We start from the raw sequence: 27,476 nt of genomic DNA on the forward strand, positions 1-27,476 counted from the left end.
AAGATTCTTCAGTATGAAACACACAGAGGTTTGGCAGTAGTCATGATTTGCAGCACTAATTACAGCACACAGCTGTAGGCAATTCAAATTTTAAATTTATGACAAGCAATTTATTACATACAGAGAGTCTACGGGATAAGAGATCTGGTAGGTGATATGTCTATATCTTTGATGTCATACGGCATCTCTTAATGAATACATACGATTTTTGGAAGTGAACAAATATGTGTTATTTTTCAATATATAGTGAAATGTGTATTCTTGGGCATAAGAACGAAAACTGCATTTAAATCGGCATTGTTTTGACAAAACATTGGCTAGACTTAGCTCCCTGTAGAGATGTGTATGATGTACAATTGTTCTCATAATATCGTGCTTTTTGATTGGTTGTTTAGGTTTGTTGCTCTGCCCACATTCTATACATAGATGGTGACGTCACTACGTATTGTCAGTATGACCGGTGTGTACACAATTGCTCTGCCTATGTGCTTGTTCTATAAATATAATTATCTTAATGGATAAACGAAGCTCTTGCACATGTTGGTCCCAAATATTTTTACATTTCATAAAAAAATAAGCGGAATATAATAGAAAAAAATCGTTCCATGTAACTTCATTGAATGCCTTTTACACTGAAATTCCCTACGCCCTTTGATGCTTTTCATATTTTCAGTATTATATTCGGTAATAACATTAAACTGAGTATGTCTACAAGGTAACAACCAGTTAATAAAAATAAACTGAAAATATGAAAAATAAACAACGTTTTTCAAGTAATGTTACATACCAGTCGTGTCATTTTAATCCATTGTAAAAATACGGTATTTAAGAACTTTATTTTCGTCAATCTGGTTTACGGCCCCTTTTACTGTTCTGACATTCTTCAACAAATGACAAAAGATTAACACGTTTAATATACGTTGGAAATTATTCAACATACTCTTGCTTTTCTTGTGTATAAAAATGCACAAACAGCGCCGCTTTGATGCTTCGCATCTGCGGCTTTCTTGTCCCTCTATATATCATTTGTTATATGAAATGCGCATAGATAACGCGTTCATGTGGGGTTATTCATTATTTATAGTATAAAGGAATATGCCCACTCTGATATTAATACCATATTATAGTCCATACGTTTTTTTTATTAAAACGAATATATGAACGAATATATGAATGAGGTCAAATCAATACATTTTTACTAAAAAAGTGACCGTTAAAACACACATGCATGTCTATGAGTTTCAGTTGTTCCTACTGTTCTTACTTGTGGTTAAGAAAAAAATCAAAGCGTGTATTATATTGAATCAAAAATAACAGACCCCTCACTGAGCTGGACTCATTGTGCTCAAAATCAATAACTCAGTAAAAGTTTGTGCGAGGGAATGCATTGCAATGTCAATTTCCATTACTTGCAGTAGTGGAAGTTCATTAGAGGGCACGGCTTAATTAGAAAAAAATGCAAATACAGTGCGCTAGTCATATAAACACAGGCAAGATATGAATGATTAATGACACAAGACTAGTGGCGTTTGATAGAAATTTGCTGGTAATTTATTCACATGGCCATGCAATAGTTGCACAGAGCAAAACATTTTATAAATAAAATATTATAAAGCTAATGCTGACAAATGTCATTTAAAGAAGCACTGTCACATGGACGGTACCACACTAAGACACATTTTATTTATGCAATACAATTTAAAATCGCGTGAAAGAAAGTCTTAACATTCCGAACTATATCCATATCTTATATTTGAAATAGATTTGTTTATAAGTGAATTATTCTGTATATTGTCATATTTATTTAGCCCAATTCATATTTCGTTTTAAAGAACATGCGAAAATTGGCAGTTTGCAATTAAACAACGTTCTTAAAACAATTTTATCAAAAACAAAGTCTTAATGAGCTATAAAATGATTATATACAAGAAAAATGGCGTCGAACCACAACATTACGCAGTGTATTTCTTATTGGAATAATTAGCAGTGTAAACATTCATTATCTGTTATTTTTAGTTTAAACCGTATACTATATTCATTATAACACATAATTGACTGATCCACACTGACATCGCATTCCTTTGACAATATATTTCAATCAATACACTTATATCATTGAACACAATATAAGAAAATAAAGTAGATACAATACACGATTTCCTAAATTTTCGCCCGTACTTCGTGTGTCACGGCTGCTGTGGAGTGTGTCATATTGCAGCTCACGTGATTGTCCCCAGTAAATTTCACGCTGTATTCATTGTGGAACGTCGATCTGTTCCGGCGATCCGGCGTGTAGCAACGGAAACAGTTTTGCAGTTTTTCGGAATTCTTTCCGAAACTTTTCTGCAATACACGTCATTATGATAATACTGCGTCAAATTTCATGATTTGCGTGTTTTGGTTTAGATTAAAGTACGCATATCTCGTAAATTATAAATATGCGATAAACGTTTTGCATGCATGCTCATTTTGCATAGATATGAATAGAACTAAACATTTAAAACTCTTATGAAATGTGCTTTACTATTGCTGTTTTTGTAATTCTTTTGATATTAGTGGTGTAAAGTCAGACATCATAAACAAAACATAATTATTAATCTAAGTATAGCCTCAAATAATAATGATCCATCAAAAGCGTGCGATTTTCATGTAACAATGAGAGCCAATAATCGTCAACCTTGAATGCTTACCGCTCAAACATATGCTCATGTGAGCTTTTGAACCGACAATTGTGCAACTAGGGTATATAACAAAACAAGTGTAAATCTGCTACAATGTAAAGAATGTAAGTTACATGATAATTACATAATTGTAATGGAGGCATATTATTAATTTAAAAGACATCATAATTGCATATGAAAAGTAACACATCAAGCATTTCATTTAAAAACCATGAACAATGCATATCCGCTTATATATAATTGTTTAAATGATAAGTAACTAGATTCGCTAATGAATGACATAAAAAGTTAAAACAATTGAACTTACTGTTTAAGATTCTTCAGTATGAAACACACAGAGGTTTGGCAGTAGTCATGATTTGCAGCACTAATTACAGCACACAGCTGTAGGCAATTCAAATTTTAAATTTATGACAAGCAATTTATTACATACAGAGAGTCTACGGGATAAGAGATCTGGTAGGTTTCATGTAACAATGAGAGCCAATAATCGTCAACCTTGAATGCTTACCGCTCATAAAATTGTAAAAGACGGGATTCATACAGCTGTTGAGAAATATCGCCACATGTGCTACCAGCGCAAAGTTTTCTATTCCATCCACGTAGTCCGTAAAACCAGCGTATCTAAAATGTAATGAAAAACATAAATTAAATTAAAGAAGTGTACCTTCTAAATACGATACTAATAACATAAAAAAACATTAATATTTTCAAAGGAAATCGGTAAAATATTTACATCGTTTTCAACGTACGGAGTGAAGACTTATGCATTCACATAAGTTCTGTTCATTATTGTGAAATCCAAACTTCGAAGGGTTTTAATTTATATTAGTTTATCAACACGTTTTGACTTTCTTTTGACAAAGGCCATGGGAAATGATTTCCATCCAATTGTGTTTGCTTAGGTAGAGTATATTGAAAACAAGAGCCATGTCAAAGGCGAAAAGCAATCACCAACCGGAATCCGCATTTTTTTCATTAACGTACTATTTATCGCATAATGCGGATTGTATTGTTCATGTATTTCTTTAACTAATTAAAACCTAATTTAAGTCAGTGGAAACAATCAGTAATGCATTGCATATTTCCCATTTGCGCCTCTACCCAAACAGGGTGTTTAATCAATGAAGCTTTAGTATATTAGAAGTTGTCGCAGGCGCAAGATTTTAGCTTTCTGTACTCATAACAGACACTAGTTTGGTAAGACGAAACACATTAATAGTGTATTACATCGAACAACTTCTTTCCAGCTTAATCACTTTCTGAGTTATCGTAAGATCCGTATTTTCGGACGGACATGTAGGCGGAAGGAATAACATAAAAAAAGTGCAATGACTTGTACACTCCGTATTAACTCTCTATATTAATACCATGTTTTATCAACCTATTTTTTTAGTTATTAAATGATTCTGATCAAAGCATTAATGTATTCTTGTAACCATAAAATGTGTACGAATACATACCAACATGTTGGTCGGAATTAAGATGTCTATATTACATTCTATCTACTTACCAATTTTCATCTTTAGTACTTGTTGGGTGTTCGCAAGATCCATTTTTTTAGTTTTAAATTATTTTCGTCATGGACATAAAAATTTATGTCTGACAAATACATGAAAAAGAGTGTATATTTGCCTAATTGGCTTCTATTCTTATGCATAATGTGATCATGCAAGCTTAGATACTGTTTTAGCTATTGCATGGTCAAGATTCGAGAGACCACACGAGCAGACGGATAGGCGAGGGACCTAACGACGGACACAATGAAGGACTGATGGTAACCTAGAGTCAGGTAAAGGACTAATACATTATTGTATTGTATTTAACAAATCTGGCCATATCAGTGTATCATATGTATACAGCGTTAGAATGAATGATACACGTTTTTTCGATTCCGATCTACGATTTTGCATGTTTGTGAATTGCTTGAGTAACAATCTGCAGTTTATTTGCCTGTTCATATTAACATTGATCAGCAGTTTATAATAAAATAATTTAACTTGTTTTTTGTGTGATTGCACTTGTACACAAGAAAATGTAATAACCAACTAAAAATTATACTTATCTTTAGATATTAAACAGACAGACATCTAAGTGAATTTGATAATACTTTATAAGAAGAATGCTACAAATGTGTACGAATAACATTTATAAATGCACCAGCATCACGATGTGCATATGCTATCGCGAAAATTACAAAATGTGTTTTATATATCGAAGAAAATCATAAGAATACAATGAAATTTAATCAGAAGCATGAACCATTGAAATTTTAACTAACTGCGTTAGTATGTTAAATCGTTTAAGCCATGTATCATGCTTTATCCATGGAAACCTACAAGCCACTACCTTTCCTTACGTTTACTGATAAGTCGAACTGAAGCTTGTATCAATTTAACGAGCTTTATTGATGTATTACCTTAAGACATTTAACAGATGGTTTGGAAAGAAACACATGGCAAAGAGAGCCACAATTGCAAAGAGCATCTTGACAGCCTTTTTGCGCGATTCAATGTGCTCATCGTTATCATTCCAATTTCTGTCGTTCAACATCGCAGCACGTGTGTCTGTAAAAACAAACAACAGCAAAACTGTACATTGTTTTAATACTTATAATATGATTCAGGTATTCTGTATTGTTCTAAGTATAATTGTATCGGATCAAATGTAGCAATTCTTTTCTTCACAAATAATCAAAAAGCAGCATAGTTTTAAGCCATTTTACATTGCATTGCTTGAATTGAAAAGGTTTTGCATGATATGTACAGTGTTTAGATCTAGTAGTGCTTTTGTAGTTTGCTCAAACTAAGTCTACTTGTATCGGCAAAGACATCCACATTAATTTCTTGAAACATAACCAGAAAACATTTGTTTTTTAATGTATGTTACTTTTTTCATTATTTTGCAATAAAAAGGTTTCAACTGCATGATTCATTTATGGGAGTGTTTCTCCGATTACAGTTTTCCAACCTAAAAACCTAGCATTGACTAAAACGTATTCGTTAAGAAAAAAAAGCATTATGTTTGTGTTCTTCAAATAATAAATGTGCTTATATGAGCGATTATTATACATATATTATTAATTTATTGAAACTTAACCGGCATCTGCAGGATAGAAACCATATTTCAGCACGTGGTTCTATATTCGTGAAAAGGAATCAGTTTAAACTCATAATTAACACAAAACGCTGATGAATATATTAATGCATATGAGTAACTCTTTACGTGATTCCTTTGGTATCCGTCCGGTACACAGGATAAAGGCGATGTTGGAATAGGTGAAACCCATAAGGCAGATGGGAACGCAATACAGTGCAGCAATTATAACAAACTGCCATATCATGAGCCCCTTGTAGCCAAGATCAACCGGGTAGCATTCAGTAAACAAAATTTCTTCTTCACAGGTCTTAACAGTTCTAGAGGCAATTGTTTCCGGAAGAGCGACGCCTGCAGAAACAATCCAAATTGCAGTAATGATGACACGGGCGCGTCGCGTGGTGCTATGGAAACGCAACGGATGACAGATCGCATACCAACGTTCTACGGATATTGCCGTTAGTGTAAGAACAGACACAGATATCGATGACGTCTGTAAAGAGAACAACACGTTGCTTGTAATACAAAGGAACACACGTTAAATCTTGCGTGGAACCGATTTCAGGCGGTTTAGTTTGTGTTTCTTCTTTAATGCACGAACAAACATTTATGAAGACATGAAACATAAATGTAATCCAATCCATGAAAGAGATTTTCGTCGCATGCTATAGTGTGTACGTTGTTTCACGATCAAAGATAGAACATTTCCGCTTTCATATGATTTACTTTTTGTTTGTTATAAAATGTAAGATATATATTATCTCACGCGTACACGAGGAAATAATGTCACATCTGTGACTATTTGCGAGCATCTTACAACATAAGATGTCGAAAAATACTTTAATAAGCCATCTACCGATGTCTACATGTAAAATACCGGAAAAGGGATCGTCTGCAGTTATAAATATCTCTAAATGAAAATGTGTTTACGCTTCCGAAATTTAATTTTTTCAAATAAGTTCATTTTTCGGGAAGCTATCTTCGTCCGTCTAATTGTATGTTAATCATTCAAATACAATCGATATTTTTTATTATCTTAGTTTATGAACTTATAAAAATTAGAAACCAGTTTTAAGACGTCCGATTACATCACTATTGTAAGAATTTTCTCATTTCCCCAGTATTGAAGAGCACATTTTACAAAGATAAACTATAACGCATTAATAAACAATACTTTGTATATTTCCTTTTAACAATAAGTAACACTTTAGTCTAGTGTATTGTCTGATAGAAATAAAAAGCGAACCAAGCTAGAACACATGAAAGTAGTACATATTTTTCATTTTTATTACATACATATTACAAACACAATTGGTAGAGTCTGAAATTCTTTTGTACTATCGTGATTTATAAGTAATATACAACTCTTTTTACGATATTTTATATATGGGGCTTATGCACACGTGGTTTCATTCAATGACGACAAACGACGCTTTATGATACATATTTACATTTTATTCTTATTTAAGTGGCGAAATAGTGTACATTTATTATATTATAAACGCAATGCCTTATCAACAGCCTTGAAAACGAATTTCATATAAGGCAGCAAAGACAAAAATGTGCCCCGAGCCGATTGTGATGAAGATATTACGTACATTTTTCCTACAATAACCGAAGCATTCGTCTTTTTATAAGGGTCAGAGTTAGTGTTCGTGTGTCGTATGAATATATATCGTTGCAGGAATTTAAAATGAACCGTTAAACTAAATTTAGGCTCACATCGTATATGCATGATATACATGCTGGTCAATTCGACTGTACAGACGATTTCGATATCAGAATTAAATATCTGGCTTATTTCACATTTTTTCGACACATTTTCTTCTTAACATTTATTTTAATTTATATTGTATATAAATTCATAAATATTTGACAAAATCGTATAATCTCGCTTTAATCAGTGCGCATATTGTATTATATTTAGTAACGTGAGTGCATATGGTATTGTATTCTTTATGTTATCATCTGCCATTGCCTTTATAAACTTCAGTTAATTTATAGCATTTGTAATAGAATATCCAACCTTACAAATTAAGATCCCCTAACAATATTGTTCCCACATGTCAAGCGAAATAATTCATATTACAATTAAACATTCCAGCTGTTGCTAAATAATTCAAAGTTTGAAACCTTAACCGCAGCTTTGTCATTGAAATTTATATTGTTGGAGATAAAATGCATTTTATTTTGACGATTGTACGTACAGTGGGTATCAGATACTTAAGGCGATCGACACGCCAGTACTTTGCCTATTACTTAATATTCAGAATATTACACCAGGATGTATTTAACGAGATGTTTCATGTGTATAGCTGCAAGTACGATAAAGTAACTTTGTATTTTTGTACACATGTTTTACAAACAATTAGTAAATTAATTGTGTAATTGTTCTGTTTAAGTGTCGATTATGATTAGAAACGTGTTGGTTTAGGCGTCGAAGTGTATTGATAATTTAAATCACTTCCAGTATAAATTGTACTTGAATAGCTGAAGATCTTCCCTGGGAAGATAAAAAGGGTTTGCGGTAAGCAATCCTTCCCTCACACCGCTCAGGATACATTATTATCAATAGAATGAACAACGGCAGATAAATTATATAATTATATAAAAGACAGTCAGAGATAAAATATATCAAATTTAAAACTATATAAACATAAGAATAAAAGACAATTGAAGAAATTATGTGTTTGAAGATGATATTATTAATGGCTGGGATAGTTAAACAGAAATATATCCGTTCTTCATTGGTACATACATTTGAAATTAATTATCGTATAATTATATATGACAGTATTATAATATTTTTGCAAGAAAAGTGAACTGCTAAATGTATATGCTTGATTAATACTACAATTATCTTTTTGTTATACACACATGTTTCCGTTTTAAGTTTTTTCTCAACAAAAGATTGTACAACAATAATACCATTATCAAAAAAATGTAATATTTCTTGCAAAGAAACACAAGTTTGTAGTGGCTCTTTTACTCCCCGAGTGATACTGTAAAAAGTTCAATAGTGTTAGGGTATTTTTAATTTGAATATCAAAGCTACTCACCATTGTAAATTGGTTTAGTTTACAGACGAAGTCACCAAAGAACCACGCGCCGGTGATGTCAACAAGCAAGGTAATAGGTAGACACATAATTAAAACGGCGATATCTGCGATGGCGAGGTTGACAATGAAAATGTTCGTCACCGTCCGCATCCCTCTGTTGCGCCATATGACGACACAGACAAGGGTATTGCCGATTAATCCTACTAAAAAGACAACTATATAAACGATAATCAGCCACCATTTTCCGGTGTCCGAATGACTGAACTGGTTTGTCATGTTCACATTACAGGCCGCCGTTAAATTCAAACTTTTCTCAACACCGTTAGGCTCCATACTGCACACGTTGTTGCAAAATCAAACTGTGTGTCTGACTATTTTATTTGTTTATAAAAAATTATTAAATGCCCTTCCACTGTTCAATACACGTTTTATAAAAAAATTATATAGTATACGGATAGCATCAGCTATTGTTTAACGAGTGTGAAATTCATACTTCAGAGTTATGTTCTTATTTAATGTGTCTTATTGTGAGCACTGTATCACTCTTGTACTCGTATATGTTCAAAAACAGCCAATCACACCACAATTCGTATGCATTATAAGCAAATGTAAAACATTTAAGCTAATTTAAAAGTTGTTAATAACTTCAACACACGACTCACGACAACAATTAAACTCACCACACACAATCCTGCTTCATATAAATATCCTCATAAAAACTGTTTAAATAAAGCGAAACGCATTAAAGAACAACGCATGTACCATATCGACGCCTCCCTTTATTTAAACAATCATTAAATTCGTAAAATAGCATCAACTTATAACCAATAGCGCTTTTTATCAAGTGGTATGATCCTTATGTTTGGAATCAGCCTCCAGAATGCGTATTGCCCTTATGGCGAATGCAATCCGATCTTCTCACCAAAAACATGTTGCACCGCGTTTGTCAAAAAATCCCCACGAGTCTGTACATATTTGATCCTACGACACATTGATACAATTTTATTTCAACAATAAACACGAGGTGCGTCTGTGTCGGCGTAAACGTTTTCGTTTTGAATTTCAATGAAGTATACAGTATTTGATTAATCATACGAGTGTAAGAGAGTACTAATATTTCATCCTATATCCATCGTTAATATTGGTATTGGTTTTAGCTTAAGAAAACAAAATCGTGACATTAAACTCTTGTATACTCCGTTTTAAGAACGACATTGCTCTTCGGTAATGGTGGGTTTATAACCTTGTGAGTTATAACCAGTAGTGATCGCCAGTCCTATTTGATAAGTGAAAGTTGCAGACTCTATGCTTTCAGCAATCATAAGCATTTACCGCCTGAGCAGTCATTAATGAGGTCGTTATAGCAGATTTATGTAAAATGATCAACTAATTTCAGATAATATATTTAAACTCGCGTGAATAGTTCAGTTCAGACGCTAGGTTGTTAAGCGACCGTATAGGAAATATTACATGGTCTTCTTTTAACCGGGTATAAATAATGCATCATCATTCAAGAATCTGGGGACCGTTTCAATGAAGATCGTAGTACACATTTACGATACTATACATTTTTCGAAGAAGCATAATTGCTAAAGCTCATATCATATCATCTCGTCTGATGAGCATGGCGAGCTAGTTCCTGTACTTATAAAGATTACAAAATTCTCTCGTAAGTTAAAACTATCGTACGATCGTTTATGAAACGGCCCACAAACCTACAAAACATATTATCATTATTATTATTGTTTATTATTATCATTGTTGTTCTTGTTGTAGTTGTTGTAATTGTTGGTGTTTAGGTTATTATTATTGTTAATATTAGTAGTATTATAACTACAAATGTATTTATTATAGTTATAATAATAATACTGATTGATAAGCGTTGATACAAAATGTTAACACTAAATTTCTGTAAAAATAAACACTTTAAACCGCAACCTTGTTAAGATGTAATAAAATATCATATCATGTTGTGTAATATAATCATTCAATAGCAGTGCTTTCAATAAACAGCTTGGATTGCACTTGAACGGGTATCAATATATAAGATTACGACGACTGGTTTAGCTTTTTTTGCAATACCATTATGGGTTGAAGAGCATGTACATGTAGAACGACCGTGATAATCGGCCAATTTAAGTTTTACATAATATAAATTATATCAAATATTAGTTCGGGAGGTATTTTAAGTGCCTTTGTTGATAAAATAATATGCAACCATAAAGTGCAATGACAGGGCAATGTAAATCAGCTTTTACCAATACCTTACATTAAAATGGGGATTATTATGATGGGGATATCACAATTGCGTGTATGTGAATATACCGTGTTTTAGATATAACTTACGTCAAAGGCTTTAGCCACATAGCGGTCATCTATATCAAACAACAGAGAGGAGTAACATTAGACTAATCATTTACATTTAACTGTTTTGTGTGATTTGCTTCATACCTAAACCCAAATATTTAACTTGAAACTTTATTTCAACGCAAATTAAAAATTTAAGTATGAATTCAATGTAAGTTAATGCTTTACAATTTCTTGTAAGTTTAGCATTTGCATCCGGTTAATACAAAAATGCTTTTTTTTTCAAACGTATTGTTCATCGTTTGAATGAACTCATCCAATTATTTTTGAAAATGTTCAAGTTATTTTTTTTTTCATCTAATTTGAAATACATTGAAACACCGGAACCACATAGTTTTAGATTTATAACATGAATAGAACGTTTCAATTTTGTGTAACTTTTTATATGTGATTAGTGTTATACACTAGCCGAAATAGTGTTGTTAAAACTTTATTTCAACGCAAATCTGAAATACAACTGTCAACTAAATGTAATTTAATGCTTTAAAACGTCTTGTAACTTTAAAATGTGCATCTGGTGTATACGAAGTGGCTTATTACAAAGTATCTTTCATCGTTTGAATAGACTGGGTCACATATTTATGCAAATGCTAAAGTGCTTTATTTAATATGCGATAAAATGAAACAAAGGAACAAAATAGTTTTAGAGAATTGAATTGAATAGTAACTTAAAAAAGTTAACCCGACCGGGCAACGGGGTCCCTTGTATTGAAAGGCTTCATCATTAATGGGTGTTGCGCCAATTTTTTACTTCGAGGATATGTTTGTTGATCTAGTCATATATGAATACAAATAGCACAATTATTAGCATTTATGAACAGCTAAAAATGTAAATTTTATTTATCTTAAAATTCTTAGCTTTGTTTAAATACGTTGAGAGCAAATTATCATTGTATTTATTTAAAATAAATTAACCACCACTGTATAAATTTATTTTGCAAATGTAAATTCAATATTTGCTCATCTCCACTACAGAATTGTTATCTTTTTATGGTAACTTTACACCTTTGACATATGTTTTGTGAATGTATGTGTTAAGTCAATGAACTATTAACAAGTATTCAATAAAATGTCCGCCCGAACGCCCGCTCGTCCGTCAGTCTGTCCATCCGTCCGTCCGTCTGCCTCTACGACGAACATCAAATTAATTTGTTATAACCTTACTCGCACATATTATCATTTAAATTTACTCGACAGTTACTTAAACATAACTGTTAACTCAAGTTTGGTGGCGTTAAGTAATCAAAATTCTCTTTTAAGTGATTTTGAATGCTAACAGCATAATTTTTATAAAAATCAAAATCTATTAAATGTGTTGTCATTAAAAAAAACTATAAAGCATTTAAGGAAGAATAAAGTCGGACTTTAGTGAATTGGATGGTTATTTAATTTATCATCCTTTGTCATAGAAAGAGCAGACCCAAATTTGATAATATTTCGAGCGTCAGCTTACGTTATTATGGTAAAAACGCATTAAATATAATTACCATAAGTATGCAGTTATCTTAAACTTAAATTAGTGATTAATTAACTGATACCGGTATGCAAAAAGATGGTTGAGTTACCTAATTTGATATAATTTATATTATGTAAAATAGTGTGTACTTGACCCACGCGTTTTAAATACAAGCAAACAGTTTATGTAATTCCAAACGACCATGTTAAATTTAACATTTATCACGCAAACATATTAAGTAACGGTAACACGTTTTATGTGATGGTTGTTTAAGAAGTAAACCTTAAGGCAAGTCTGTTGTTGCGTGGGTTTTAGGTATGTGTGGTGTGCTGTTAAATTTTACCAGATTCAATGCGTAGTAGGAACTATTAGTATCATAAATCCAAATAACAAAATAAGCCTAATTTTATCGGTATAAGGCCCAGACATAATAAAACATTTGAAAGACGTTTTGATGCGATCTTTAGCTTTAATGTATTACGGTGGTAGAAGACATAGGCATTGAAAGATCCCACATTAATGCAGAAGATTTTAATCTTGAACTACGTAGTAATAATCATTGGGTTGTCTGAAAACCATTTCTAAAGGTACTTGTTCACAGATTTGTGCATGTTTAAAGTTTGTCATTAAATGGTTTAAACTGATTAATCTAAATATCGTAAATAAACAGCTTTAGAACAGAATAAGAATACAATTAAATACAGTAAAACAGAAATCCCCACCTGGGCTATAACCACTGAATCTTAAAATGTGATACCAGCGCTGAAACCACACTGCCATCCGTGCTAATACAATACTTGAAGTATTCTATACTTTGTATACCACTATGAATAAACATGCAATGTCACTAGACCCCTTTAGTCAACGTCAGTAGGCGTTTAATAAATGAGAACAGTAGCGCCAGGTCGTTTTCTGTCAATATCTTTGCTGATCGTCTTTTGGCTTGCATACGACCTAATGCAGGAAATATGGCACGCACAAAGCTTGAGAACGATATATCACGCGTTGTGTTTGTTGCTTTAATCTTAGAGAACACTTCGACACAAAGTTCAATTGTAGAAGCAATTTTCAGTAGTATAACATAGAAAGAGTCTGTGCTCACAATAATACAATTTCACAGAATTGCAAGTTCATTACCGGAAGAATAATACTACATATTTCTATTCATAAACAAATGAGGATGGACCGGATAAAATATAACGTCAGTAGTACGTTTAAGAAAGGCACACGTCAGTAGCAAAAACTGCAAACGTCAATTGACGAATATACACAGGCATTTGATTTAATGTAAAACATGTGCAGCACTGTAATTTATACGAATTTAGAGTAGGATATTACTATTTAAAATTGATTTCATGATGCCCGACATATATCACTTCTGCAACAACATAAATCAACACATGTAATAATATGTAACCTTATTTATAAGTGCCTTATAATATAAAAACTGTTGAACATTTTCTTTAAACATTATTATAATTTAAAGGATGTCAGTGATGTTTACTGTGTATTGTCAAAAGTGCAAAGGTGTTTGTTGTTTTTTTTTAGCTTAACCTCAACTTTATGGTTCTGCCCCCGACGGTAAACAACACTTGCGTCACCCTCCGCCCGAAACGGGAATGCACTTCAAGCCTTTGTTTCAATACAATTCGAAGTACTAGTGTATGGGTGTTTATTCACGTGTAGCCATTATGTTCATACACTTGTACCCATTTGTTGATTGACATTTACATTAATTATAAAACCCCTTCCGCGATAACTCTGTTTATTACCTAAGTATCAGAAGCAAAGTGATTAACGCTAAACAGTATCTTATCAATAAATAATACTTCATTTCATTTACTTGAGAAACACTTACCGAAGTAACAAAACAACATCGAACCGGTAAAATATTAGTCTTTTGATGTATATACGAATAATGTGTATGTTGTTATCAAATTCCATTAAATCTGTCTCTAAAAAACGAATTTATTATAAAGACTATTTAGTATTTACATTCAGACGAAAGAAGGCTTTTAATGGGTGTAAGCTTATCAATTCATCAACGCCATAAATTTTCATAAATATAGTTATTTTTCATAATATAGTCTTTGACTCTTAAATATGTGGAATATATACATATATATATATATAGAGAGAGAGAGAGAATCAAATGATGATGATAATAATTGGTAAAAAAATATTGACGATTAGATTGTGCAGGCAAAAGACCTTAACACAAGTGCTCCGATTGTGGTCATTACTTCAAAAGAAAACTTATGCAACAAAACCGCTTTGTTAGATTCAAGCATAATTGGATGGTATAACAACGCCCCGCTGCTGGTCATGTGCATACTTCGATAACTGGTGCCATTTCAAAAACAGAGAAAAACAAAAGCCACGTGCGAACGATAAATTCATCAGCTTTTACAGGTACATTATATATATTAGTTTTTGTGACAAAGTAAATGGTGGAGTTTATTTATCCCTTTGAATTGTGAAGAAAAACCTATAATGCAGAATGGAACCTTTTTGCAAAAAAAGTGAACGTTCCATCGGAAAACAGCATAAGTTGAATTATAAGTAAACAGTTTAACAAAATAAATCAAAGTACTGAAAGTACTGGTGGGGCGATTTTGCTCAAATTTTGTTGTCGTAAAAATACTATACACCGTGATGCCAACCAATCACCTTTGCTGAATAAAACAGATGGAATTAAGGAAGGGTGACTGGCTGTCAATATAATATATAATTTACCTATTGGGGTTAAAAGTAAATGCTTCTTTTTAAAACAAGTCATTGTCGTTCATGCCAATTCATTACTGCGATACGTCTGTGAATACAATGTTGATTATAATCACTTGAACTTGTGACCTAGGTTTTTACTCTTACTTAGTGTTATATGTATCTGAGATTTCGTGATAACAAACGTTGTCATAAGGTTTCTATATATCATGTAGATTCAATTATTATTCATATATATATATTCAATTAATTTATATGCTGGATTTTAAGTCACACCGACACAGTGTAGGTCATATAGCGACTTTATAGGAACAATAAATGTTGATAATGTTCTACTGTTAGGACAGACATATACGAGATTATTTTGATTACTTGAAAACATAAACGCAAAACAATTAGCTGCTGTGAAAGTGACAACCACAACATGTATTTCGTGTGTAAGGAAAAAGTTCAAAACTGGCATGAAAAGCACGGGCGAATTGTCATATAAAAACTTGGTACCGCAGAGAACATTGAGATGTTTACTTTGACAGACAGACAGACAGACAGACAGACAGACAGACAGACATAGTTTATTCAGACTTATACAATAGTACATCGTCTTAATACTAAAAATACACATCATATTCTGTCACGTGAATGCGAATAATAACATAACATTATATAACATAAAATCAATACAAATAAACATAATATATGGTAAGAACACATAAGTTCTAACGAGGGGTGGTAAAATCTATTCAACAGTATTATTTAGGATTGTATTTCTTACAACTAGAGCTTCTTTTATATATTTGCATACATTGGAAATTACTAATCTATCACAAGAAACTAATAATTTGTGAAATTTATACACAGATGGATTAATATAATATGTATTACTTATATATTTTTTTCTTAAATCGATGTAACATCGGCATATACATATAAAATGATATTCGTCTTCTAAATCAGTGTCATTACAACATAAACAATAACGTTCATTGCGTGGAATATTGTGTTGGGCATATCTGCCAGTTTGAATTCTCAACGGGTGTGCAGAGACTCTTTTTCTTACAAAAAATAAACGCAGACGTCTAGGAAGTAAGTCCAAATATTCTTCATATTCAAAAGAGGTTTTAAAAACTTTATACATATCTAATACAGGACTGCTATTCAGTTTACCATACCACTCTTGTCTAAAATTGTCAACAAGTCTACATTTGAATTCTCTAATAAAACTATTTATTTGCACAACATTTGGATTTTCAAATACATAACCAAATCCATAATTATTTAACATGTTTTTTACATGTGAGACCCAATTTGTAAAACCTTTATTACAATCGTTTAAAGCTTGTTTGTAAACAATTTGCATAATAATATTTTCACTGGTTAAAATTTTAAACAAATATTTTATAATTTTTACAAACCTGTTTACATACAATGGATATCTACCTAATTCTCCATAAACAGCAACATTACATGTATTTATTTTAACTTGAAGTAATCGTTTGCAAAATTTTAAATGTATGCGTTCAATGCCATCTGACTTGTTAAAACCCCATACTTCTGCGGAATAATTTAATATGGAACCCACAAAGGAGTCAAACAACTGACATAATATTTTTGGTTTAATATCGAAGTCATGACATTTTATCAACAATGTATTCATGGCTTTAAGGGCTTTACCAATCAAATGTTCTTGGTTTGATTTAAAACTTCCAGTATAATTTAGTACTGTGCCTAAATAATTAAAGTTATCAACAACTTCAATATCATTACCATTGTATGCCCATTTTTCATTTTGTTTTAAACCTCCTCTCTTCCGAAACACCATACTTTTTGTTTTAGCAGTGTTTACATTTAAACCCCAAGAATTGCAGTATAAATACAATCTATCTAAATGTGACTGGACTTCAGCAGGTGACTTGCCTAAAATGGCCATGTCATCAGCAAATAATAGTAAAATCATCGTAATATCATCTATACTCAAACCAGAATTAATGTTGTCTTGTAGGTACAATTCAAGATCTTCAACAAATAAAGAAAACAAAATCGGCGACATAACTTCACCTTGCCTCAGTCCAACCGCATAACTAAAATAATCTGAATAAGATGAACATGATTTAACACGCGATTTAACATTTGCATACATATCCTTCACTATTTTAAGCAATTTACCTTGTATACCAGACTTAAACATTTTCAACCATAATGCATTGCGGTATATACTATCAAAACATTTTAACATATCGACGTATATAACATACAAACGTTTATTTTCATTTAAATAATTTTGAACAATCGACATCAAGATATAAATAGCATCAACAGTTGAATATCCTTTCCTAAATCCGAACTGAGCATCCGAAATAATAGTGTTTTCGTTGCAAAACGTTTCAATGCGTTTGTTTAGGATAGTAGTAAATAATTTTGAAAAGCAACTAACTAAAGCAATGCCTCTATAGTTATTAACATCATTAACAGCACCTTTTTTATGCAAAGAGATTATAACACCTTCTGTCCATTATCGGGAAAAAAGCCCGATACAAGAATACCGTTAAAAACATCGCACAAATGTGCTGACAATATATCACTGCATTCAAGAAAATATTCATTCAAAATACAATCAATACCTGACGATTTATTTCGTTTTAAACGTTTTATTGCATTGTTAACTTCTTCGACAGATATAGGTACGTCAAGTTTATTATTATTTAAACAAAAATCTTCTGCTTCATAATTACAAAAATCAGACTCATTGTTACTAGGCTTTTCGAAAAAATTTGTAAATTCTTCTAAGGATATTTTATTTTTTGTGGAATTATTTTTTTATTTGAAAAATTTCCAAAAATCTCTTGGTTTGTGTTGTCTTAAATTTTCTATCTCCAACATTTTTTGCCGATAGCAACATGCTTTCTTCTTGCGGATTAAGTCTTTATAATACCTCTTACTTGTGCATAAACGTTCTCTGTTTATATCTGATTTACTTGAGTTAAAAATACGTAAAGCGTCATTGTACAAATGTTGTGCATTAATGCATTCGTGATCAAACCAATCAGCATTCTTTACACCGCTATTTGCACGGAAACTAGGATTAGTTTTGTAAACACATGTTTGAGAGAATAACGGATCAGCAACACTGCGGATTGTTTCAGTAAATCTATTTAAAATGTCATTAATTGACGCTCTACTTGAACAATCAATATTTTCTACAATAGAATTAAATACAGGTAACATACAAATAATACCTGAACGAAATTGGCTGCGTAACGCATCGTTCCACTTATATTTAACATCGGTGTAAGACTTATACTCAGACGATGCGTTATTACATAATAATGAAAACTGTAATGGGGCGTGATCACTAAATACGTTAAAATCATGCACGGTAAAATCTGAAATACTTGTAAAGCTGTATTCATTTGCCAATAAATAATCGATTACAGAAGTACCGTTAGTTGAATAAAAAGTTAGCTTACAGCTATTCCCAACTCTACCATTAACAATACGCATACATGTGGATTTACATAAATCTAGTAATTTTACTCCATGATTATTTAATGAACTATCTACTGAGGCCCTTACAGAGGCGTTGTCTGGGTGGTAATCTACATCATCATTAACAGTATTAATTCTATCATGTACAATATAATCACATTTATTACCAACTCTACTATTGAGATCGCCAGAACAAAAACTTTACCAAATTCAGAATAATAAGAGATATCATTTTCTAAAATTTCAAATAAATCCACATTAAATGTGTTATATACTGGAGAGTCGTGTCCCCAGATATAAGTTGCACAAATATAAAAATCATCAGAGGTATGGAAAAATGTGTGGTCTAGTTTTAACCAAACAATTGTATCATAATGATTTTTTACAATAACAACACCACCAGCTAATTCTTCTTTAATATATATTACAATGCCACCGCTATTTCTGCGAGATTTTCTATGCTGAAATTTTCTAAAAAAGTTTAAAGACAAGTAACCATTCAAATCAATATCACTAGTGCTATTCGTCCAAGATTCATACAAAAAACATATATCATGATCACTTAAAATATTTACAAAGGAAGGATTACTTTTCTTGCAATCTGTAAGACCATTTACATTCCAAGAAAGAATGTCAATTTCTCCCCCTTGACAGTAAACAAGAGCACCGCATAATGGGTGCCAACGCTCGTCTGCGGGTGCAGTTTTGAATATATGAAAGCTTGTCAGAATTTTTGTTTAGGTCACAGTGACCTTGACCTTTGACCTAGTGAACCCAAAATGGGTGTGGCGTGGCGTGGAAGCACTTTGATTTTAGAGCCAATGTAAAGGTTTTAGCACGACGCAGACGGCGGACGTCAAATGGCGGACGACAAGCTGGCTATGACAATACCTCGGGTTTTCTCCGAAAATAGCCGAGCTAAAAATGTAGCACGTGGTAATTCAATTGTGTCGCCCATATCGCGAACGCATTTGATTTCTTAAAACGAAAGAACATAAATGCGCTGTATCGGTTTAGTGTAGATATTTCGTCGCTGTATACACCTTCCATGAGGACTGCGTGTTACTCGGATGCTAATGCCACAGTGAAAAGACGTTGCCATGGAGCTATTTTGTTTTCGAATGCAGAATCTGGATGCAAAGTGGTTAAATGCAGTAACGGACTACATTCTTCGGTATACGTATATTATGTTACCTATGGGGCGAATTGCAGAAGGCAATCGCCCCAAAAATTGCAAGCATGTAGAGTGATTACTGTGCTTACAATACTGAACTTGTTTTAGTACTCAATGAACTTTAAACGAAGATATAGCATGTTTAAATAAGTGGTATACACTTGGATTCCAAATAATGGGCACGTCGGATTACGAACTCTCAAACTTGGCATCCTGATATCCAAGTTTTGTCTCCTACTTGAAATATGTTTATGTATGTTGTTACTATTTTTACGAAAGTGTTAACTATTCCAGCATGTAAAATATTTACTGAACTTAAAATACTGAAATTTTGAAATATTCCATGAAATATGGACGAAAGGAGAGAATGCTTTTATGAGTGGCAATGGCATGATTTTGTATAAACTTTGATTCCCGACAACGGACACGTCGGATAACGTACACTTTAAACAAATTGGTCACTATGTTATGTTGTAGACCATTCCGGTGAAGTACCAAGGAAGCAGACATTGAGAGGAATATATATAAGCTCCAACGATATAATCGATAAAACAACAATGAATTGAAACGTCACGTCAAAGTGGTCAGATTGTAATTCACAATTTTGTAATTGAATATGCCATGAAAAACAAAATCACGATTATATTCCAAAAATATAATACTAATGACGCAAATTTACTGTTATTCGTTTTTAATTTACGTTAGTACAGACATTTATAATTATTTCCTGCCTACTATAACAATATTCAACAACAATTATTGCATTTCTGGTTCACTTAAAATAGTGTGTTATATTTGTTAAAAGGTGTCGAGTAATCGGAGAATGCCATTGAAATAAAAAGGCTAAAGAAATATATTTTCGGGCATCATTATTTTTTTTTGAATATGTTTGTTTATCTAATTTTTCGGACATGAAAAAGGTATTTGTAAGTGTCCAAAAACTTGAAGTATAAAGTGGACTATTGCCGATATTTCAACAGCAAATCCCCAGACATCAAATAAATTGCCACATTGAGTTTTATTCAAATATTGGATAGCAAACTCATCAGGGGATAACATACGTTAATGTGTTATCATGCGCTTTTAATCACAATAACAAAATGAACTGACAGTGCACCTAAATCGGGTGTAATTACGCACAATTAATCACAATAAAAATGAACTGACAGTGCAAATAAATCGAATTAATATCTAAGGTTGATATCAAATATGCACTTAATTTTTAAATAATACTTCATGGAAGTTTACGCAGCTTTTATTTCATTCAAATGATATTGTATCATACATCAATATGCATATTATAACATAACTCGTGATTTGCATTTCTACGCAACAAATTAGTTACCATGATCTATTTTATACAAAAGTTTATTGATATGTGTGCGTTCAAATGTTCAAATAAAAGGCGTTTGTGGCACCTTATGACAATCGTGTTATTGTGATGACGTCGACGTTAGTAAACACATGTTCACAAACAGTTTACATGCTGTATATTGTCATGGCCCCTGTTCGTTTATTAAAAGTCAAGAGTAAATGTGGAGATAAAAATCTGCCCATGTTGGTACGCATGGAAGGCGATACTAAATTGATGATAAAACGAAAAGGCGGTTGGAAGATGATAACGGGTCATTACGACGATGATCACACGTTAGTACCCGCAAACGACAGAACACGAAATTATATCGCATTTTCATAATTAAACTGTCTAAAGATCGTGTCTTCATGATCGTCATCATCATCGTACCGTTGTGTATCGGCTTTAAACCCAAACCTTGCATAGGCGATTGTTCTTTTGTAATCAAATAGTTTATGTACAAATATATGCCTTACGGAACAACCTAGACACTTTGAATTTCATGGCGCAGCAAATATCAAAAACATACAAACATCCGTATTCAATGCGAATTTACGAACTACAGCTAGCTTATATAAATGTTCAATAATTAATTATTATTTATTTATATATAATTTATATTAATTTATAATTTACTTATTATACTACTGAAAAAGCTTTAAATTAATAAACAATATTGATATAAACAGTACGACATGTAGGCTAAGCTTTGAAAGCGGTATTCCGTTATTCTAGTTTCGATTATTTCCAATCACATTTTGGTACAAAACGTTGTTGGAGCGTCTAAATATTGATGAAGTATTATCAGTGTTTGATTTGATACACCTATCAGTCGCATAGTCATATTTTTATTTGCATCTGATGATTATAATGCATTTATGTATGTATGTTCGTTTTAGGTTACATGGGATGAAGAAAGTTAAAAAAAACTCGTTTCGAGTAATTGCACAGGAAGTCCATTTGTTAAAATATAATTTATGGTTTCTATTGAATGCGAGCGTTAATTGTCATTACGGAAACACTAATTCATACGTCGGTTATTTTCAATTTAAAAAAAAAAATCTTTTCGAGTAATTGCACAGGAAGTCCATTTGTTAAATTATAATCCATGGTTTCTATTGAATGCGCGCGTTAATTGTCATTACGGAAACACTAATTCATACGTCGGTTATTTTCAGTTATTTATATAAGGCATTATATGGTAATTCGCAAGAACAATACAGTGGGATAAATGCAGGTGCTGAAATTCACATTAGCAAACTCGTATCAAAACGTGTCCGTTTTATAATGTCTATTGAAATAAAAACGACTTACAATGCATGTGTTGAGTTATCAATTTTACATGTTCACACATGTAGACTCTGCTTAAACTTACGTCATAGTTTCGTTAGCCGGCGTTTTAATTGCAGTACATAACCCCCTGTTCACACATAGACGCCGCTTCTTCTACGATCAAAGCGTGGCCGAAAACTTGACCGATCGTGAAAAATCGCAGAAGAAACGTAGTGGAGTCTTCATAAGCGCAATATGATCGCGGTAGAGTCTTCATGATCGGAGAGCTCTACGCTCTCGCCACCCTTATTTTGAACATTCTCAAAACAAGCGTAGCGGGATCGTTGCCAACAAGAATCAACAAGAAAAACAAACAGTCGAAATGAAGACCATAATTTGCCAAATTGCTCGATTTAGACTCCGATCGGCCTCGATCCGCCCCGATCCACACCTTTTTCAGATCGTGGCTTGATCGGGATGATCGTCGTAAAGTCGCAGCTCTGTGAGAACGGTGGGTGGGGAGGGGGGGGGGTAAAATAGCGTTTTATGAGTCGCATGACATGTGTTGATGGATTCAATGTAACTTCCTAAAATGATATCGATTCGCTAAGAAATTATGTTAATATATTTCTGATTGAAACGATAGGTCTCATACAACAGTTTAACATATATATATATATATATATATATATTGATTACACTTACTAATATTATTAAAACAAATCTGGACCCCAGTGGCGACATTATTTATAATACATTAATAAGTAAAACAAAAATATATTATACAAAATTTTGTACACATAGGCTGCAAACACTCCAACTAATTTATTATTTGGTTGTGTGCTGTTTTCTTGATCAGGTTGTTAACTGTCTTTAACAGCGACATTCGCAAAATGTGGAACATGCAAGTTTTGTTTTATTGTCAGTTAAAAGAAAAAGAAAAGAAGGTTCGGGACGGGACCTTGATAGACAGTCGACATTTTCGACAGTATAAACATTTGACGATTACTTGAGAACATTGCAAGATAAGTCAGTAAATAATTAACAAAATAACAAAACACATTTTATAGTGTTTGTCGGCTCTGTTGGTATAGAGCGCTTGACTACAAATTCGAGGATCGCGTTTAATTCCCCCGCCACATAAACCATATTTTAAACGTGTTTTATTGTTTGTTACTTGTATATACATATAAGAAAGGTTATGCATCCTTTCTCCTGCTATTTTTTTATCTCTGTAAATATGGCAGATATGATTGGAAACAAGTATTTCGTTGTTTGTTTGGTTGGAGGTTTCGTTTTTTTAAAGTGTTTCAGTAATATGACGGTTAACAAAGTCGTACATAAAAACTTGATTTACGGTTTGCCGTCATATAACTGAAATACTGTCGACAAAAAACACGAAACACCCCACCCCACCAAACATACAAAAATACACATAAACGATAGTGTTAACCAATAGTGTCCGTTAGAATGTGATTTGTGTTTGCTTGTCTGATCGAAATAAATTGAATGTCTTTTGCTAAACAAATGGCTAACTGACTTTGTCTGAACGCCATTAAGTCATAAGCGTTGTGTTAAATACCTTTGGCAAAATCTACATCAAGATTTGTTCACTAATTAAGCTCATTGTCTACCCCCCTCCTCCACCCCACCACTCCCACTGGATCACTCTTCATAAGAAATGTAACCGCACATTTACATAAAAATTATAATTTATAATTTATAATGGCGTATTGTGTTTACTAGTAAAAGTAATTGTGTACATATAAATGTGTTTTTTCCGCCAAATAATAAAATCAATCACAATTTATGATGAATATTTACTTAACAGTAAGCAAGAAAGAAATCACGAAGCGAAAATGTTTGTTCACAATGCAGTACAGAAAGACAGAAAAACATACAGAGATATACAAACATAAATACATTCAAACGTACGGTCGGATATTTTTTTTTAGAGTTTTCGACTTTAAGGGCATTGACCGTTATCCTAAAAAATGCAACTAATTAGAGTGCTTTTCGAGTATTTATGTGCTAAATGTGAGGTATATAATCCGCATGTTGTGCATGGAACGCTTCAGAGCTAATTGTGTTGTGTTTATTTTTCTGTTTTATTCAGGCTGTTGATCTTTTGCCTTGAAGAGACCTTTTCACAAATTTTTGCATGTATTGCCGATGGCCATTAAATGCTTTATAGTGATAAATTTAAACATTGGACCTAAAATCTCCAGTAAAAAAACAAGAATACAATTTAAAAAAAAAGAGTTACCCTCAACTGGGCTCGAACCACTGACCTCTGGAGTTCTGGACTAACAAGTCTTCCGCTTAGACCAATCGGCCATCCGTGCTCATGCTATGAAGGACTGTATTTTTTTCTTAATATGAGCAATCCTCGTAGTTTCACAAAATATAACGACAACAACATAATTTTCCAAATTATTCAATCGTTTCCGTTGCAACGCTTTAAAATTTTCGGGGTTTTAAATCGTCCAAGATGCATATAATGGATATTTAGAGCATGGTCAATGTTCAGTATTACTATTTCCTCACAAATATCATAACTAAAACAAACATATGCGAATCTGAAAATTTTATTTTTTATTTTATCAATTGACCAAAACTTGGAAAGGTCCCTTTAATTCAAAATGTCAAAAACCGACACACGGCGTTAAATGAATATTTTGATGCCAGTTTTGCCATAAAAATACATCATAACAAAATGATTTGATACGTAGATTGTTTGGTCGTCACTAGGACAACGTTTCGAACCCTAGATTCTTCGAACAACCTAGTACATGTTATCGGACAAATAAAAAACACAATTCTATTGTTTACAGCATAATGTTATCTTAATATTAAAAATAACATATGCATCATTAATTAAATAAATATAATAATATTATTACAATATTAGTGTATTAGGGATAAGCAGAGGAAACTAAAGTAATACGGATACCATTTCTTGTATTACATGTACGTTGTATTTTTTGTACGTTTTGATCGATACTGTTCTTGATAATATATCAATTTAAAGGTCCCCATTAAACTAAATCTTTACGTCATTTTAAAAAATAAACCGAAGCATATAAAGGGTATAAAACGGCGAAAAATAAATGTCTCAGTATGGACGTCGCCATCTTGAATATGTGCGTAAGGCACATGTTCAACAGATGTAATGAGATACGTGATATTATTATTGTATTCGGTCAATGGACCCAAGGTTACGGACAGTTCGCTCTTGTAGCATCTCTAAAGTAGGAAACGTAAAGCAGTGTTCAACATATCATTGCCCTCTAAATCCGACAAGCGCTTAGAAAACAAGTATAAACAAGCTGCATGTATGAAAAAGAGCGAAGCTAGCTATTAACGTTTACAACAATATATAATAAGAATGATAAAAGGTCTAGTGTTTACGGAGATATTGCCATTTAAAAAGTTGCAATTACGTATATGGCGGTGGCATCATCCGCATAACAATATTATATCAACAATTTATTTAAAGGCAGCTATGTTGAGGTTTATATTTATATTAAGAGTCATTCATGACTTTCATGCGTCTTTTAGTTATATTACTTTGATATTTACATGTCAACATATTATATTATGAATCTATTTAAAAAGCATTTAATCGTATAAATGTAAAAAACATTTTGTATAGTCTTAGAATGGGAAATGGGTTATAAGATATTAAGTGCAGTATATATATATATATATATATATATATATATATATATATATATATATATATATATATATATATATATATATATATATATATATATATGAAAAAAATCTGACATACTAACATCATATGATCTATTTGCTTTGCATATTTTATTATCTAAAAACCATATTATTGATTAAATAATTAATCGATTTGGAAAGAAAAATACGCATTTTATGTTCGTTTGTTGCTAAAATGAGAAAATAATATATCACGTTTATTGAGTTATCGATTGCTTTAATCTCATTGCATAATAAACTTCAGAGTTTTAATATTATTAAACAACCACTTCTAACACATATTTAAATATCCTTTCTTGCAAGTGCATTAATGCATAAAGTGTTTCGAATCCTTAGCGTCGTAAATTTCTTTGTTTCGAATCCTTAGCGTCGTATATGTCTTTGTCTTGTTTATGTTGTGGATAACCTCTGAATTCTAGTCGTTAAATATCGCAAGGGAGAGAGCACTAAATTCATGTAACGTGGAATACGCGGTAGTTAGATGCACTTTATTATATATGTATTTATTGAAGAGCAAATAGTTACATTTTTGGATTGGTATTTTAATGACATTCACCAAGTTCACATGGTTATATACAACTCCATAACTATTGGAAAAAACATAAACCAGGCATAGACATATACGAAGTTAAAACTGGGCAACAATCTATGTAATTATGGACTTTCAAGAAAGGATATTGAAATATGTTTTCAAATCTTCTGGACTAAACGCTTAATTAAAATTTATAATACACACATATATATATTTATACATGTTCCTTAAGCATAAGCTTGAATACACGGATGATATACAAGTGTTGTCTGCTTTAACGCTAACGTAAACATTAGTGCATATCGTTAAACTCGTAGAGCGAATTCCTTTATTCATTCATACCGTCATCAGTAGTTTGTAATTCTAGTTCTTTATAACAAAGTCAGCTTGTTCATGATGTGCTGACCCGTGGTATCCTTTCTTATATGTCTAATACTTATCATATTAACGACATTGAGACAAATCAGGCTAGCCTTCATGTTCGCAATAAACAGTTATCGATAAATAACCATGTAAATAAATTGCAAAAGAAATGTA

At 32.2% G+C, this 27,476-nt stretch overlaps 2 protein-coding genes across 2 annotated transcripts in view; one reads left to right on the plus strand and one right to left on the minus strand.

Moving 5' to 3' along the window:
* Positions 1-27,476, plus strand: part of LOC127832139 (2-amino-3-ketobutyrate coenzyme A ligase, mitochondrial-like) — a 217,978-nt gene that overhangs the window by 46,911 nt on the left and 143,591 nt on the right. The window lies entirely within an intron of this gene.
* On the minus strand, positions 3,122-9,309 carry LOC127877486 (orexin receptor type 2-like). The gene is made up of 4 exons (XM_052423449.1): positions 8,837-9,309; positions 5,907-6,270; positions 5,101-5,248; positions 3,122-3,305 (listed from the first exon to the last, which is right to left on the minus strand). The coding sequence occupies exons 1-4, from the start codon at positions 9,167-9,169 to the stop codon at positions 3,122-3,124; spliced, it is 1,029 nt and encodes a 342-aa protein (XP_052279409.1). The 5' UTR covers positions 9,170-9,309.

Source organism: Dreissena polymorpha, chromosome 1 (assembly GCF_020536995.1).
Source record: "Dreissena polymorpha isolate Duluth1 chromosome 1, UMN_Dpol_1.0, whole genome shotgun sequence".
Lineage (NCBI taxonomy): Eukaryota > Metazoa > Mollusca > Bivalvia > Myida > Dreissenidae > Dreissena > Dreissena polymorpha.

Excerpts from the sequence above, each read along its gene's own strand:
- LOC127877486 (XM_052423449.1), bottom strand. The coding sequence starts at position 9,169 with ATGGAGCCTAACGGTGTTGAGAAAAGTTTGAATTTAACGGCGGCCTGT. Across the intron at positions 6,271-8,836 it reads AACTAAACCAATTTACAATG|ACGTCATCGATATCTGTGTC; the intron begins GTGAGTAGCTTT and ends TTCTCTTTACAG. Across the intron at positions 3,306-5,100 it reads CATCTGTTAAATGTCTTAAG|ATACGCTGGTTTTACGGACT; the intron begins GTAATACATCAA and ends ATTACATTTTAG.